This window comes from Mus musculus, chromosome 16 (assembly GCF_000001635.26).
Source record: "Mus musculus strain C57BL/6J chromosome 16, GRCm38.p6 C57BL/6J".
Taxonomy (NCBI): domain Eukaryota; kingdom Metazoa; phylum Chordata; class Mammalia; order Rodentia; family Muridae; genus Mus; species Mus musculus.
The window spans coordinates 87,402,799-87,419,912 of NC_000082.6; the positions used below are offsets into that span (position 1 = coordinate 87,402,799).

A 17,114-nucleotide genomic window follows, 5' to 3' on the forward strand; every position below is an offset into this window, starting at 1 on the left:
AATCTGCTTGTCTTACACATTTCCTGTACTCTGGCAGGCACTTTCACACAGTGGTCCTTAACTTAAGAAAAGAGGAGGGCTACAGAGATGGCCTAGTGGTTCAGAGCTCACACAGAAGACCCCAGTTCAGTTTCCAGCACCCATATGGCTGTTACAATCACCTGTAACCTCAGTTCCAAGAAATCCAATGCCCTTTTCTGGACTCCATGGGCACCAGACACCCATGTGGCGCACATACATCCTTGCAGGCAAACACATGAAAGAGTTCAATGAGTCTGGGGGGAAAAGTGGAGGTTGTAAGACCAGGAAGCCACAGAAAGGAGACCAAAAAGGGAGCTATTAACAAAAGGAAAAAAGAGGAGCATTTTTTTCTACTTCCATGCAACATATAAGGTGGTAAGTTTTCCAATCGGAAGATTTATTTTATGTGTACTGGTATTTTCCATGACTGGTGCCTTCAGAGACCCAAAGTGGGTGTCAGATCCTCTGGATCTGGGGTTACAGGTGGTTGGGAGCCATCACCTGGGTACTGGGAACTGAATCCAGGTCCTCTGAAAGAGCAACAAATGCTCTTAACTACTGAGTCATCTCTCTAGCTCCCTACCAAAGGAATTCCAAGAAAATTAGGCTTATAAATTTTTTTTCTGAAATAAGTATAAAATTTCATGAAGCATCCAGTTAGAAATGCTTCATTCAAAAAAAAAGAAAAACAAAGCAACAACAAAAAACCCGTTAGTTCCAGCACTCAAGCAGTTGAGGCAGGCAGACTGGTGGACCCAGGTGGACCAGGGCAACATAGTGAGTCCCTGTCTCATAACACAACAAACATGTCTCCAATCGAAGCCATTCAAATCTGTCAGTCTTTTTGTTTTTTAAGATTTATTTATTTATTGTATATGAGTACACTGAAACTGTCTTTAGACACACCAGAAGAGGACACCAGATCTCATTACAGATGGTTGTGAGCCACCATGTAGTTGCTGAGATTTGAACTCAGAACCTCTGAAAGAGCAGTCAGTGCTCTTTAGCCGCTGAGCCATCTCTCCAGCCCAAGTCTGTCAGTCTTTAATTCTCATTTCCTTAATTCAATCCCCTCATTCCCAAACCTTGCTTTTTTGATGCACTACACTGTTCACTAACCACAGATGGCCAAAGTAACCCACTCTAATAATAAACTGCAGAGTGGAAACATAGTAACTAAGGGTACCTTTCTTTTCTTTTATAGTATGGTTTCACTTCATCAGATGAAATACTTCGGGAAAGGATCAACTTAGCAATAATAAGAGACCAAAGTGTGCCATTTTTTCTAGATCTAAAAAAAGAAGCAAAACATGAATGTTAAATATAGCTATACAGATAGAGATTGGATTAATCATTCTGAAAATTGTTAAGATTTAAAACACTGAGTATCTGGATTCCTTCTATAAAATTAAATAAATTTGGATCACTAAGTCATTCCAAACTTCAAACTCAACTGCCACTAATTATCCAAGGACAGGGAGTGTAGCTAGTTCTTCACAACTGGAACTGAGCTCTCAGTCCCAGGTAATAGCAACGGGCCTCAAGAGCCAATAGGAGAGAGAGGCCCTTAAACATCTCACTTGAAGACCAGAAGCCACATCTGGGAAGGACTGTCTCGCAGAGAATAACTGAGTCTCAGTGAAGGACAAAGAAGCACTATGAAATGCAGAGGGAGCTGTGAGTATCTGGGGTTGGCTTTTCTCTTCTTCTGTTTTCTTTTCTGAGGCAGGGTCTCACTATATAGACTTGGCTACCTGGATCTTGCCATGCAGACCGAACTGACTCTAACTCACAGGACCTGCCTGCCTCTATCTCCCTTCTGCATCCCTATGACCAGCAAGCTGTGTTAGTATGGATGGGTGTTCCAGAGGAAGTCTGGTACCCTCATACTGTAAAGCATATTCAGAATACTGGTAAACTAAAACAAAATAACTGTCATTTGCCGGGTGTGGTGGCGCACGCCTCTAATCCCAGCACTCGAGAGGCAGAGGCAGGCGGATTTCTGAGTTCGAGGCCAGCCTGGTCTACAGAGTGAGTTCCAGGACAGCCAGGGCTACAAAGAGAAACCCTGTCTCAAAAATAAAATAAAATAAATGTCATTCAACATCTAACTACCATAATGCTACCAGAACTATTTTCATAGTCCATTTTCTTCATCTGAGGAAGAGAAACTCATAGCTACAACATTGCAGGTGCAATTAAAATACAAAAAGTAATGGGAAGATCAATCACATGTAACAAATGAAAACAATGTCTTCAGCCACCATAGACTCATGTGTTTGAATACTTGGCCCATAGGGAGTGGCACTATTAGGAGGTGTGGCCTTGTTAGAGGAAGTGAGTCCCTGTGGAGGCGGGGCTTTAAGGTCTCATGCTCAAGCTATGCCCAGTATGGTAAAGTCGCCCTCTGCTGGCTTTGGATCAAGGTGTAGAATTCCTAGCTCCTTCTCAGCTCCTTGCCTGCCTGTATGTTGTCATGCTTCTCATCATGAGGATAGTGGACAAACTGTAAGCCAGCCCGGATTAAATGTTTTCCTTTGTAAGAGCTATCTTAGTCACAGTGTCTTTTCACAGCAATAAAACCCAAACTAAGACACCATTAAAAGGGCTTTAGATCAACACTCTGATTGAAACAAAAGCACAAACTGGGTTTACATCTTATGGATGGGAAAGCCAATTTTAAAACAAATTGAAAGGGCGTCTTACCTGTCAAATAACAGCTGCAAGAGGCTAGAAGTCTCACTAAGTACAGATAAGTTGCTGTAAGTTATATTCATTTTTTGAAGGATTCCACAAAATCCACTTAGGAAAGATGGCGCATTGTCGAGTTCTTCACACCACTGCAGTGAATACAGCAGCTCTGCAACTAAGAGAATGGACACAGCCAGTTATCAAAGGCACACACTGTACAGAACCCAAGCTGACTCAACTGTCTTGTACTATCTAAGCTTGTGGAAAGTTAAGTTTCAAGCTCTCCCTTGTCTCCTCCAAAACTTGTCAAGGGGCAAGCTGGCTTCCTACCTCTGTACCAAGGAGAAAGTCGGTAAGCAGGTGAGGGCACTGAGAACATGGCAGTGAACAAGGAGAAAGCTATCTGTCTCCACAATGTAATTATTGTTTAATTCCACACCCTAAAAATGACTGCAATGGGAAAAGGACGCTAGTTGCTCATTCATGGAGAGAGGGGACCACGACAAGGCTCCACTGGGTCTCCTCTTGAGTTGATGGTAGCTGGACGGATAGATGACATTCCGTGCCTGCTTGGATGGTGCTACTTGATGCCATCATTCTTTGCTATGCAGGCCTTACTGGGGCGACACTGTTCTGATCAAGGCTAAACAGGAACTCAACTCACGACGCAGTTGGGTTTCCCCAGCTGACGTCTGCTGGATATTTGTAAACTTAATTTGAAGATGTTACCTTCTGTTTACTCTCTGGATGCTGGGACTGCTGAGTGTGATGACATTTTGCTAACTATCTGCTACTTCCATCGGGTACTTGTTGTAGAAGACATGGTGGCTAGCCCTTAGAGCATTTTCACCTGTCTACCCAATTCTAACAGCTGTGCTCACCATACAAACAATAACAACAACAACAAAATGAAAGTGACAACAGCTGTTTGTCATAAACCAGTACACTAACCCTAATCCTAACCCTGGGGTGTGGTGTCTTGTACCTACAGTCCCAGGCACCAGAGAGGCTGGAGTGAGAGAAATTAGAGACCAATTTGGTCATTCAGTGAGGCCCCATATCAAAACAAATACCACCCCTCTTCTGAACACAGCCCTAATTTACTAGACATTGAAGAAAGTGCTAGCGATTACTGTAGTGCACCTGGCAAGTTATAAAAGGTAAAAGAAACTGGGCCAAGAGTGGAGATAGCACACACCTTCAATCCTGACACTCAAGAGGAAGAGGCAGGCAGATCTCAGTGAGTTCAAGGTTAGGATGGGCTACAAAAAAAAAAAAAGCCAATAAAAAACAAAAACAACAAAGTAAGGGCAGAGCCATGGTTCAGCAGTTAAGAGCACTTGCCATGTTTGGTTCCTAGCACCCATGCCAGATAGCTCACAGCCACAACCTACAGCTGTAACTCCAACGGTCCAAGTTCTTTGGCCTGGACCCACACATACTTAAAAATAAAAACAAGCCGGGCGGTGGCGCACGCCTTTAATCCCAGCACTCGGGAGGCAGAGGCAGGCGGATTTCTGAGTTCGAGGCCAGCCTGGTCTACAGAGTGAGTTCCAGGACAGCCAGAGCTACACAGAGAAACCCTGTCTCAAAAAAAAAAAAAAACCAAAAAACAAAAACACAGAAAAAAAAAACAAACCTAAGAGGTTCCAAGACCTTAGACAGGAGCTTCATGCCCATTTGGCAAAAACAGGATGCAATGTAAACTACAAAAGTAAACATGGGAATGTGATGGCGCATGCCTTTGATCTCAGCACTTGTGGTGAACACAGGAAGATCTCTGTGAGGCCAGCAAGGGTAATTAGTAAGACCCTGTCTCAAAGCAACAACCAAAAAGGAAGCGTGTATCCCAGTAACAGACTGATCCGCATTAAATCTCTTAGGGCTGTTAGGATAAAAGGACCGAGTCTAGGACAAACTTCACAATCACAGCTTTGTAGCACTGAGATAGCTAAAACTTCTTTAAAATCGCATGTGGGTCATGGAGTCGGGAGTCTTGAAATCTAATCGTACCTTAACAAACACTCACTGAACAGCAAGAACAAGTACAGCCTTTAGCTGAGAGCTATCCCTTATGTAGAAATAGTAGCTCAGGCCTGTAACCCCAGCAATCTGGGGCAGAGGCAAGTCCATCTTTCTGAGTATCAGTCCAGCCTGGTGTACAGACCAGCTATGGCTATACACTGGGACCCTATCTCAAAAACCATCAATCAACCAATAGAGAAAAATGACAATGATTAAATATTTCCATACTAGGTAGGTTAAGGGAAGCTGAGATTTTTGTCTCAAAAGAAAGAAAGAAAGAAGGAAAGAAAGAAAGAAAGAAAGAAAGAAAGAACGAAAGAACGAAAGAACGAAAGAAAGAACGAAAGAAAGGAAGGAAGGAAGGAAGGAAGGAAGGAGGAAGGAAGGAAGGAAGAAAGAAAGAAAGAAAGAAAGAAAGAAAGAAAGAAAGAAAGAAACAAAGAAACAAAGAAACAAAGAAACAAAGGAAGAAAGAAAGGAAAACAAAAAAAAAAAAAGTGGGCAAAGGAGCAAGAGAAATGGCTCACTAGTTAAAAGCTATTGCTGCACCTCCAGTAAGACCTGGGTTCAGTTCCCAGAAGCCATGTCAACCCCCTGAAAACTGCCTGTGACACTAGCTTCAACGGCAGTGTAAAATGGTCTTGTGGCTTCCGGGAGCAACTGCACATACACAAACAGATTAAAATAATGCACCAGCTTAACACACGAACTCATCATCAACGTCTAGCCTTATGTTTGGACAGAGATAGCAATGTACATTAAATGTGGCATTCAATAGTCAAATGAAGTTTCACCTTCCTTTCACAGAACACGTATTCTCTCAAGTGAATGTAAATTTGTTATCTTGAATACTACTGTGTACAGGGCACACCTACAATACTATGAATGGAGAAACTTGCTGAGGTTCGAAATCTTGAGTTTCAATATTTGAGTCCTTCCTTGCTAGTAAAATAATGACAGCCATGTGTGTTCAACACACAAAAGAAATTTCAGAATCCTGACATCACACCTACTTTCTTAAGGGCACATGAGCCAGGATCTCCTTACATCCAGGATGTTATGCCAGCTTTAATAAAATAACTGGTTTAAATAAAATTAAAACCGAAATAATCTGAGCACAGAAGAAGATCACAGAGTGTCTACCTGAACCTCGCAGATACTTACTTATTTTTTCAAGGACGTTGTCTTCTAGGACTAATTTCTTTTTTTGGGCAACTAAGATCATTTTGCTCAATAACGATGAAGTACACAGATGGTTGGGAAGAGTCTTTGTGTCTTGTTCCTTAAAATCTGTCTTGAAGCATTCATAATTTAAACTCAGCCTTCCCTCTAAAAGAGGTCTGTGTAACCACTGTAAATAGAACACACTCAATTGTATGAAAATTCATTCGATAGTCTAAATTGCTTATTATTTATAGACTTCTAATTCTTGTTTACTACATTCATCCAGTTTCTTTTGTTCCTATGAGGCTACTAGAACATGCTGTTTATGTACAAGTGAGGTAGCTCAGACGCTTGCTTTGTATCAGAGCAGTCAACACCATGCTCACTTCAGGATTCCCGAAGAGAAGCAGCCCTCCTTCCACTTTACATGAGGCTGACAACACCAGTATCAAAGGCTTATTTTCATTAATAACAACTGTTATTAATGTTCAAAGCAATGCAAGAAATCCTTTTCACTGTTTTTTCTACTCCAGAATAAAAAGACTGAAGCCTGAATGGACTAGAAATCCAGGATGAGCTGCGCGCTGCAGTGGAAGACACACCTGAACAGGAAGAGCCTGCCTCATCTTTTCCCACTCGCTGTCACTGGGCATTACACTTCCGATATAAACTCCAAGAAGAGACGTGTCCTCACTCTCTACAAGAGTACCCAGCAAGTCGCCAGCAGCAGACAAGAGGACCTGAAGACTAAAAACAATGGAAAGAAGCGCTGTAGTTAGGGTACAAGCAATTCCATAAGCTAGTACACATTAAACATCCAATGAGAGAAATAGCAGACTAGCACACTAGCACAGAAAGACAGAGAGAGGAGTGATCCGTCCTACCGCCCACCAGACCTCAGACACAGAGCCTCAAATCTGGGACTCAGTGTCGCAATTATGACGGGGACCTGGGTGGTGCTTCTATCCCAGGTGGTGTGGATGACAGTTTTCAGATACAGAGTGCCTGAAAAACAACCACCTTCCTGAGTGGTAAGAGGACAATTATTCTACCCAACCCCAAGGACACTACGTGCATAGTTAACAATCTGAAATATTTAACACAGAATAATATCACAACCATGCTACTGGCTACTGACTGCAGATAGTTTAGCAGGTAAATAACTGCTCTGTTATCAACTTAAAGGAATAATGTTGAAACAAATTTTTAAAAAAATCTGGACAGTCTAGTTTTATAAATGTCTTAAACAGATTGGAACTCACTAATCATGAACTATTTTTCCTTTTTAAGACTGAATTCTGCTGGATGGTGGTGGCACACGCCTTTAATCCCAGCACTTGGGAGGCAGAGGCAGGCGGATTTTTGAGTTCGAGACCAGCCTGGTCTACAGAGTGAGTTCTAGGACAGCCAGAGCTACACAGAGAAACCCTGTCTCGAAAAAAACAAAAAACAAACAACAACAAAAAAAAAGACTGACTTCTCACTATATAGTCCAGATCGGCCTGTGATTTGTGATCTGTCTGAAGGTTGGGAGTATGGCATGCACTCCCACAGCCAGAAGGAGACAGTATATAAGGGACACCATGTAACTGTGCACAAAATGTTACCTTGTGTTATCCAAAGCCGAAGACTGAACCTGGTCCTTCAGCCACAGAACAGACAAACGTAGGAAGGTACTCTGCTCATATGTACTTGCAGTTTGATGGACCAATAAATTTACACCAGAAAGCAAAGTATTCTTCAGTTTACAGATCAGAAAATCTAAAAATCAAGGTATTAGCGATAATTTGTAATCTCACTATAAATAGACTCTTCTCAGTATAAAACATTGCAAACAAATTTGCTATAGATCTAAGATCTTTAAAATGTTATTTTAAAACAAAATACAAAATTAAACTCATTACCAAAAGAAATTAACTGTCATATTCACAGAATAATGCAAGCTAGCCTATAGCATAATACTGTAGAATGAGAAGGTAGCTATTTTCCCTCTCCTGAACTTCCTAAGCAAAAGCAGGGGTCCTTTGACAGACAACCCTTTCCAACAGAAATTTAGTATTAAAGAACTGGTATTTGTAGTTATTGTTTATTTTTGTGACAGGGTCTCCCTGGGTAGCCCTGCTGGCCTGGCTGGCCTGGACCTCACTATGTGAAATAGGTTAGCCTCAGCCTCATGGACTCTCCAGGCTGAGCCTCCTGAGTGCTGGCATGGAAGGCGGGCACCACCATGCCCAATCTCATCAACATTTCTTTCTTTTTCTGTCCCTTTCTCAGAGAAATTTGAATACAGATAACAAAAACTTAGTCCTTACAAGTCAATTTCAATTTCATTTTTCATAATCAAGACTTAATACATTTTATAATAAAAGATCCAGTGTTCGTATTCTTATCCCTTTATAAAAAGGAACTAGAGAAAGGAGGTACAGCAGACACAGCGGTACACACCTCTCATCCCAGCACTAGAGAGCAGGGCAAGCAGATCTCTCTGCTGGCCTGAGCCTGAGGACCTGAGTTCCATCCCTGACACCCAAGTGCTAGGAGGAGAGAACCAACCCTACATGTTGTCCTCTGACTTCCACGCAGTTCACAGTGAACAACAAATGCCCACAGAAAAGAAGTGTAATTTTAAAAGAAATGAAGTGCCCCATTAGTGCTACTGAGTGAGAAGGCTAAGACTCTAAATCATCTAGTGTGGCTCCTTGCAAACTATTTCCTTGATATCAAACATGCACTTTAGAACTATCATCTATGTAATTATTTTCAGCTGGGTTTTTAGACATAGGAATATGACAGTAATATTTCCTCAAAGTTCTGTAAGCTAACAAACACATTACGATTCAAGTAATAAGCCTGAGCACTCACACTCGACGAGGTCAGAGCCGAGATTGCCTAGAAAATATCTGAGCAGCAGGCTCTTACCTGGCAAGTGTGTCCGTTCTTTGCTCTGAGCGCATAACTGAAAGAGAGTTAATAACAAGTCTTCAGATGGTGGCATTAGCAAGCCTCCTCCTGCTGAACTGAAGAAGCTATGGACCACATCACAGACAAAAGACACTGAAGAGTCACTGTTTGCCGCTTCTGATAAATCCTTTGTTTTAGATAAAGTTTCATGAAGTTTAACAATAATTCTTCCAACGTATACTTCTCCAATCAAGTAATCTACAAAAAAAAATGTAAAGAGTATTAACAATGTATTTTGAAAATATCTTTTACTGGGCTAGGCTACCAGTCATTTTTTTCTGATGTTTTGTATTTGCTTTTTAAAACCATTACACACACATATACACACACACACACACACACACACACACACACACACACACACACATATATATATACATTAAACAACAAGAAATATTTAAGAAGTCAATCTGCACTCTAACACATAAAAGCCCTCAAGTTTTAAAAATAAATTTGAAAATAAAGCTCAGCAATGGGCTGCAGAATCCAAGCGTGAGCCACTTTATAACATTCAAAGAATTCTCAATCAAAATGAATAACATTACACATCTTGAGTCATACCATGTAACAAACAGGGTATTTATAACAAATGTAAGGTATTTGAGAAAACATCTCTTATCTCCACCACCAATATTCAAATGAAAAGGATGGAATCCCCCCAGGAGGTGGAAAGGATTATCAACCCTGCTATAAAGCTGGAGTTGTATTCCCTACCGTTTTTGACATGTTGGGATAACGCCAGTCTTAGCAGACTCCACTGTTCTGATGAGTGGGATTCAGATGTTGTGGCTTCCAAGTCCTTATCACAAAGACAGTCTGCCAAGGCAACCAATTTCTCTCCAAGAATACTGCCTTTTAGCCAAGGAGTTACTAAAGCATGTTTATCTGAGCTAGAACATGCCTAAAAACCATAAAATTAAAGATTAAAAGCAACATCAAAAGATGTGTCTAGAATAGTGTGCAGATCCTACTGGCTCCCTCCATCCCGTGGTCCCGGCTCTCCCCCCATGCTGTCTTCCTGTCCCCGGTAACCCTGGCAACAATCACTCCCCAGCTTGGTTACATTACTCCAACCACACAGATCCCCACATATCAAATCCATACAAATGCCATGTGTTTTTCAAAGTCTCCCCATCCATTCTAGCCTAAGACTAACTTTCTTCTCTCTGCCCAAGCCAACCACTTCTCTCTGACTTTCTAAAGCAGGGACTGGAAAGTATTATTATATAAATGTTTCATCTGTGTGTGTGTCTTGTCTTTGCAAAAGACCTTGAGCTTCTTGTCAGCAGCCACTGTTTTAAACTTCTTTGATATCTGCTACCAACCCTGAAGCTATGTTCAATGAACAAGGAATGAACTCTGAAGATAGTTTATAAATGGCCTCTTAATGGTATACTTTTGTTCATTGATTTTTCTAAAATTCGATAATAACAATGGGTTTACTTCCCCGGAGTCTCTGAAACAGAGTATCTAGGGCCGAGTATCTAGGGTAAGGCCTTTATTTCTGCTGAGTAGGAAAGAGAGAGACCCTTGTCAGTCCACCCCACACCATGCTGATCCGCGCTCCCAGGCTTCCTTGGCTTTAAAGGCTGAGGAGAAAGGATTTGCAACTTGGTTCATTTCAAAGCCTGGAAAAAAAGAAAACCCAAGTGCACATTGGGTAGTGACTAAAAACTGCTTAACTTTTATAATAAAAATGTATAGACAATCAGAGCTAACATTTCAATCTAAGCCTTATCATTAAGCTAGCCTTATGATCTTTGACAAATCTCTCAACCAACCTGGGTCCACTTCCTAATTTATAAACCAATAGGTTTAATCTTCAGATTTCCCTCCCATAGAGAAAACACATTTCTGAGTAAACAGTCTCTCAAGTTAGTGAGACACGAATGTTAGAGTCACAGTGCGTTAGCGCGGCTAGTGACAATGTCAGAGTCGCAGTGCATTAGTGCGGCTAGTCAAAGACTCTATGCAGCTGTAAGAAGCCAGGACAGTCAGAAGTCCCGGGAGCCCAGACAACTGGAATCGTATAAACACAACTCAGGAAGACTTTCTTCTAAACAGACACAAGCACCTAGATGACCAGGCAGATACAGCTCATGTCGAGTGGGTGGATATAGATTTATTCTTTTCTTAGTTCTAAAAAATTACATTTGTAGCGTGTGTGTGTGTGTGTGTGTGTGTGTGTGTGTGTGTGTGCATTCGTGAATGCTTGCATGTGCAAGATTCACTTATTGTATGTGTGTGGACACACAACCTATGGCACAGGTATGGAGATCATAGGACAAACTGCAAGATTGGTTCTTTCCTTCAACCACGTGAGTCCCTAGAATCAAACTCAGGTCACAGGCTCAGCAAGCACCATTAGCCACTGAGTATGTATCAGCTAACTCTTACTAAATTATTGACTCTCCCTGTTCTGATTCAAGGCCTATCAAGCAGCTAACTAGCTCTTCAATTAGCTTGCTTACAGAATACTAAATAAAAGTAACCGTGCGCCTGGAAGCTGTAAGTCTCAGTAAACAGTCGAAACATAGTCTGCACTTACATTCTGTAAAAGGTAAACCAACTGGCAAAATGAGAATGATATGAACATAATTGAAAGGGGTTTTTGTATGTTTAATTTTTCATTTTTTTTGTACTGTTACAAATCAAACCTGGGACCTCAAACACACCTGGCAAGTGCTCTACCTTTGAGCTACACTAACAACCATGATGTAGTTTTGGGAAAATTAGACAATAATGTGACTATACCTCACCATCCCTGACCATGGGACTGAAGCCTAGCTCAGGGGCAGAATGCTTGCTAAGCATGTCAGAGGCTCTGGGTTCAATCCCCAGCACGGCAAAGAGGAAAACAAGGAAAGAAACTCTTAGGATAGCTAATTTTGTTTCAGATTTTTCACTACCACTTTAAAAAAAGAAAAACATAAATTCATGTAAACTAGACAGATCAGTAAAATATGCTCTAAGAGGAGGTGTTTTAAGTAGTTCATCAGAAACACCTACAGTCGAAAAGTTAGCTATGCCATTTAAATCATTACTAGAAAAAAAATACCAAAGTCTTTTTAGATTTTTCTGAATTGCATCCTTTGATTTCATTGGTTCCTTTATTATCAGTTTTCTTATTCTTTGTATGTGGCAAACTGAACAGGGCTGAGACATTCTCACATCCTGCACAGCCCTCCACATAGGAAAAAAGCGTTTCCAGATGTGTGCAGTCAAGTCTAGAATCATCTGCTTAACTTCTACAGACCATGAAGAGCAGAATAAACCTTAGAGTCCCCTTTAGAATACAGCACAATGCTGTATCCTCAGCTAAAACCCCACCCGGCCTCTCCAGTGGGTCTCTCATTAGAATTTACAGCTGTTAGGATGCGCTCCATCAGACACCTGACCACAGCCAGCATGAGACTAGGGCTGTGGTTTTAATTTCTATATCCACACACATAAATTGAAAAAGAAAGGGAAAGGGGAGAGGGGGCTAAAATACCTTTTCAATGACCTGAAGAAGAGAACTCCACTTCAGGTCCTCCTGAAACAGACAAAGTTGGAGAGTTAAGGACAAAAATACAGCTTTAAAAACATGACTGAGCCGGGCGGTGGTGGTGCACGCCTTTAATCCCAGCACTTGGGAGGCAGAAGCAGGCAGATTTCTGAGTTTGAGGCCAGCCTCGTCTACACATATCCAGAACAAACTGGCTCATGGAGGCAGTGCAGCTAAGGAGCTCTCTTGCTATCAACCTCTTTATCAGTACTTCCCAAATCAGGGAAGAGCATGTTGTCTTTAAAGTGACATTCAGAGTCCAGTGAGGACGCAGGAACAGCTCCCATGCTTATCCTTACCACACACAACAAGGATGTTTATGACAGTCAGATGACAGCCGTACCTTGGTTAGATCATCCAAGACTTCTTTCCTTTCCACACCACTGTCACAGCATCGGAGGGCACTATACAAGATGTCCACCAGGAAGCCCCCGTCCTCTTTCTGGCTGTCATTTAGCCAGCCTATCAATTTATGATATAAGAACTTAACTGCAGGATTTTTTTCTGCAAGTTTGGTTATTTCCAGAGGTTTGGCTTTGACGACATTCTTCTGTTTGTCACTGAGGAGAATGTTAAATACTTGGACGGAGGAGAAGGAGTCGAGCAGCGTGGAGAGAAACTGCAGGTGCTGCTCTGACTTCCGCTCGTTGACAAAGCTAATGCTCACCTCTGCCAGCTTACAGACTAAGTCTTCCAGAGGTTTTTTCCTTAAAGGAGATACTAAGTCTGAAGATGTATTACTGAGAGGAGACTGAGCCCCTCCGTCAGAGCCCTCGCTGTTCTCTCCTTCTGAAGACATGGACTTTTCATCCCCTTTATGAGCTTCAGGTATATTGATGGCAAACCTGACCTGAGCAGTTTTCTTTCTGTGTAACTTCAGTGAGCTCCTTGGCCTCTGAAGGACCCCTACTAGGCTAGACACACACAGAACGGACTTCACATCTGCTTCTGGCTGGCGGATTTTCTCGGTGCAGATCTCTGACAGTCTTCCCCAGAAGCTTAGCAGAACGTTCTCCAAGTTGTAAACAGCTCCAGGGTCTCGCTCTGCATCTGCTTTGGCTTCCCAAGAGCTCAATGTGTCTGCTAAATGGTCAAACATCGGTCCGTGGTGCAGTCCTGAGTCTTTGAGAACTGTATCAATAAATGGGATCAACTGAAAGAGAAGGCACAAAATTTAAATTTTAGTCTTCAAGAAGAGTTTAAACAAAGTTAAAGCAGTATAAAGCCTCCTATTTGAGGAGCAGGGAGATGGCCCAGTCAGTAAAGTACATGCCAAGCAAGGAGGAAGACCTCAGCTCAATCCCCAAAACCTGTAGCTATGTTAAAGGAAAAACACAAACCAGCCAGATGCCGGGCTCACTGGCCAGACAGCCTACCCTACAAATCTGTGCGTTTCAAGCCTGCTTCAAAGAGCAAGAGGAGTGGGGTCCTGAGAAACAACACATGAAGTTATCCTCTGGCACTCACTGAGGCACGCACACCACGTGCACACTTTCTCTCTCTCTCTCTCTCTCTCTCTCTCTCTCTCTCTCTCTCCCACCCTCCCTCCCTCCCTCCCTCCCTCCCTCCCTCCCCCTACTTGGTCATAACTGTTTTTCCCCCTCACATATCTGAAAACAGTAACTCAAGTATTTTCCAATCATTCAAAAAGTTTGACAATTTCACTTTATTCCACCTCAATTTTATGATGTGATCAACCATAATTCATAATCCAGATTTCTTTGTATCTTCTAAGATCAATCAGTTTTTGCATTTTACTCACTTAATTAAAAGATACAAAAAAACATACAACATTAGAAGCCCGCCGTGTGAAGTGGTGTATGCCTGTAATTCTAGCCCTTGGGAAGTGTAAGCACTTGTTGATGGCTAGGCCAGGCTACATAAGACCTTGCATTAAGTAATTTGAAAGATAACTGGAGCACTTAGGCACCAAAAATTCAGAATACCTTTCCTGAATTAGAAAGGTAAAAGATGGAGCCAGATGGAGCTCTATAGAGCGAGTGCTAGGACTGCCAGAACTACACAGAGAAATCCTGTCTCAAAAACCTGGAAAGAGAAGAAAGGAAAGAAGGAACAAAGGTAGGGGAGGGAGGGAGAGAGAAAGAAAAGGGGGAAAGAGGGGGGTCAGGCAGGCAGGTAAGAGATGGTAATGGGGCTAGAGAGATGGCTCAGTAGTCAAGAGCATGTACCTTTGTGGATGACTGGAGTTCGGTTCCCAGCACCAATAACAGCTACTTCACAACTACCTCTAACTCCAGCTCCAGCGGATTTGAATACTTCATCTAGATCATCAGGTGCCTACACTCACACATGCATACAGCCACACCCCACACACAAACATAAAATCTTTAAGAAAGTGAGAGACCGCTGGACAGTGGTGGCACATACCTTTAATACCAGCACAGCAGAGGCAGGATGAACTCAGAGTCCAATGCCAACCTGGACTATAGATCTAGTTCCAGGACAGCCAGGGCTACACAAAGATCCTCTGTCTCAAAAAACCAAAGATAGCAGGGAATCTAAGATGTTACCAAATATACAAGCTTCTATAATCATTGAGCCTGCTCTTATCGTGGATCTCATAGTCAAACAGAACTGTTCATAAAAGGGTAAATGCATATGAGCATTTGAGAAATAACAAGATTATGACGAATAATTAAAACCTCACTACACAGCACCAAAAGTGCCATGCAACTTCTGTTTCACACTGCCTCTTTATAAAGAAGTCAGAGATTTAAATTCAGAGACAGGATATGGTAAAGTAGTCTATGGATATCACAATAACAACTGACAGTATAGAATTTTTATTCATATAGTCAGAAATATACTATTCATGGCTAGAGAAATGGCTCAGTGGTTAAGAGCACTGACTGCTCTTCCAGAGGTCCTGAGTTCAATTCTCAGCAACCACATGGTGGCTCACAACCATCTGTAATGGGGTCTGATGCCCTCTTCTGGTGTGTCTGAAGACAGCGACAGTGTACTCATATACATAAAATAATATTCATTTTGTAAATTTTAAAGTGAAATCATTTGGAAGGCTAACTGCCAAAAACCATCAAGAGGAAGGACACAGTGAGCTTGAGTCTTTCTTCTGTGTGCAAAGCACGGATGATTTACAAACATACCTGCTCATTGATAAGGATGCTGAGCAAACATACCTGCTCATTGATAAGGATGCTGAGCAAACGTACCTGCTCATTGATAAGGATGCTGAGCAAACGTACCTGCTCATTGATAAGCATCTGCACCATCTCCTCCTCGCCTAAGTTCTGCTGCATTATAAACCGCAAGCATTCAAAAAATGCCGAGATGACAGCTGAGCACTCAGAAGAGCTCGATTTGGTCCTCTCAGTTGACAGCCTAGGAAGTAGTGACTGAGGGTTATTCTTCCAAGAGGAAAAGAAGAGCTCAGAATCACAAAGACACTAAAAAGGAATCCCGCTGAATGAAAACTTTTAAGTCAAATTCTTTAAAAAAAAAAAAGAACAATCTTTTTTTTTTTTAATGTATGTATGTGAGTACAGTTGCTCTCTTCAGACGCACCAGAAGAGGGCATCAGACCCCATTACAGATGGTTGTGAGCCACCATGTGGTTGCTGAGAATTGAACTCAGGACCTCTGGAAGAGCAGCCAGTGCTCTTATTAACCGCAGAGCCATCTCTCTAGTCCCCAAAGGTCAAATTCTTTTTTTTTTTTCCAGATGTTTCTTTCTAATGAATTGACCATTAGACTTACAAATTCCTGCAATGGCCAACAGACCATAAAAAGATATTTCTTTAGGCTCCTGCTTGAAACCAATAGCTTCAGTAAACTATGGCCTTGATTCAGCGCCAAAAGCCAAATTCTTAAAACTAAAAACTAAGAGCAACCAAAATATTACAGCTGATGAGAATGTGAATATCAAGAATTAGAAAAAAAGCCAGGCGGTGGTGGCGCACGCCTTTAATTCCAGCACTCGGGAGGCAGAGGCAGGTGGATTTCTGAGTTCAAGGCCAGCCTGGTCTACAGAGTGAGTTCCAGGACAGCCAGGGCTATACAGAGAAACCCTGTCTCAGGAAAAAAAACAAAACAAAACAAAATAAAACCAAAAAAAACAAACAACAACAACAAAAATGTGATATCTAATTAATTATTAAAGTTTAATTATTAATCAACAATTGATTAGTTATAATTATTAATTATCATAATTGATCATAATAGAACATGCATGTCATTCATTGAACGACAAGTGGAATGAACTGTTTAAAGTGTTTAGCAGAAGTAACTGTTTTGGAACTTGGGTGTGGAGCCTGAGACCTCACACGTGTGTCTAGGCAGGTGAGCCTCATCGCAGGTCCTTAAGGGTTCTATGGATTTGGGCATCTATATCTGACAATATGAAAATACTATGACTCTTTAGAATATGGTCCATTTCTATTTAGACACTTAACTGTTTTTGTTTTTATCTTTGTACTGGCTACTACCACAAAAGCCTGGGCAGTTTTCAAAAACAGAAAAGGGTTGGTTACAGCGCATGTCCTACAAAAGGCTCTTTTGTGCACAGCCCAGCCCAGCCCAGACCACACTGCAGCACTCTGCCGTGCTCCCTCATTCCTATCTCTCTGAAAGCTTGAAGTGTTTAATAGAAGGAAAAAAAAAATGGTGAAATTCAAATTGGAAGGAAAAGTATGAGAATAAAAGCAAGAAAAATTCCTTTTGCTTT

At 41.7% G+C, this 17,114-nt stretch overlaps 1 protein-coding gene and 1 non-coding gene across 5 annotated transcripts in view; both read right to left on the bottom strand.

Moving 5' to 3' along the window:
- Ltn1 (listerin E3 ubiquitin protein ligase 1) overlaps positions 1-17,114 on the bottom strand; it is a 55,969-nt gene that overhangs the window by 26,148 nt on the left and 12,707 nt on the right. For 3 of the 4 annotated variants that reach the window (XR_384950.4, XR_384951.4, NM_001081068.1), the window contains exons 9-18: positions 15,637-15,772; positions 12,753-13,562; positions 12,356-12,397; positions 9,577-9,763; positions 8,821-9,060; positions 7,509-7,662; positions 6,504-6,648; positions 5,902-6,088; positions 2,728-2,887; positions 1,208-1,312 (exon numbers count right to left, since the gene is read on the bottom strand). Coding sequence is in view for 2 of the 4 variants with exons in the window: in NM_001081068.1 (NP_001074537.1) it covers positions 1,208-1,312; positions 2,728-2,887; positions 5,902-6,088; positions 6,504-6,648; positions 7,509-7,662; positions 8,821-9,060; positions 9,577-9,763; positions 12,356-12,397; positions 12,753-13,562; positions 15,637-15,772 (2,166 nt within the window). In the remaining 2 variants the exon portion in view is untranslated. Of the gene's footprint in view, positions 1-1,207; positions 1,313-2,727; positions 2,888-5,901; positions 6,089-6,503; positions 6,649-7,508; positions 7,663-8,820; positions 9,061-9,576; positions 9,764-10,411; positions 10,430-12,355; positions 12,398-12,752; positions 13,563-15,636; positions 15,773-17,114 lie in introns of those variants that run through there. The other variant, XM_006523111.3, reaches the window with a different exon arrangement.
- Positions 16,111-16,246, bottom strand: Gm25896. Its single transcript, XR_003951994.1, has one exon. It is a non-coding gene; the product is annotated as a small nucleolar RNA SNORA2/SNORA34 family (small nucleolar RNA).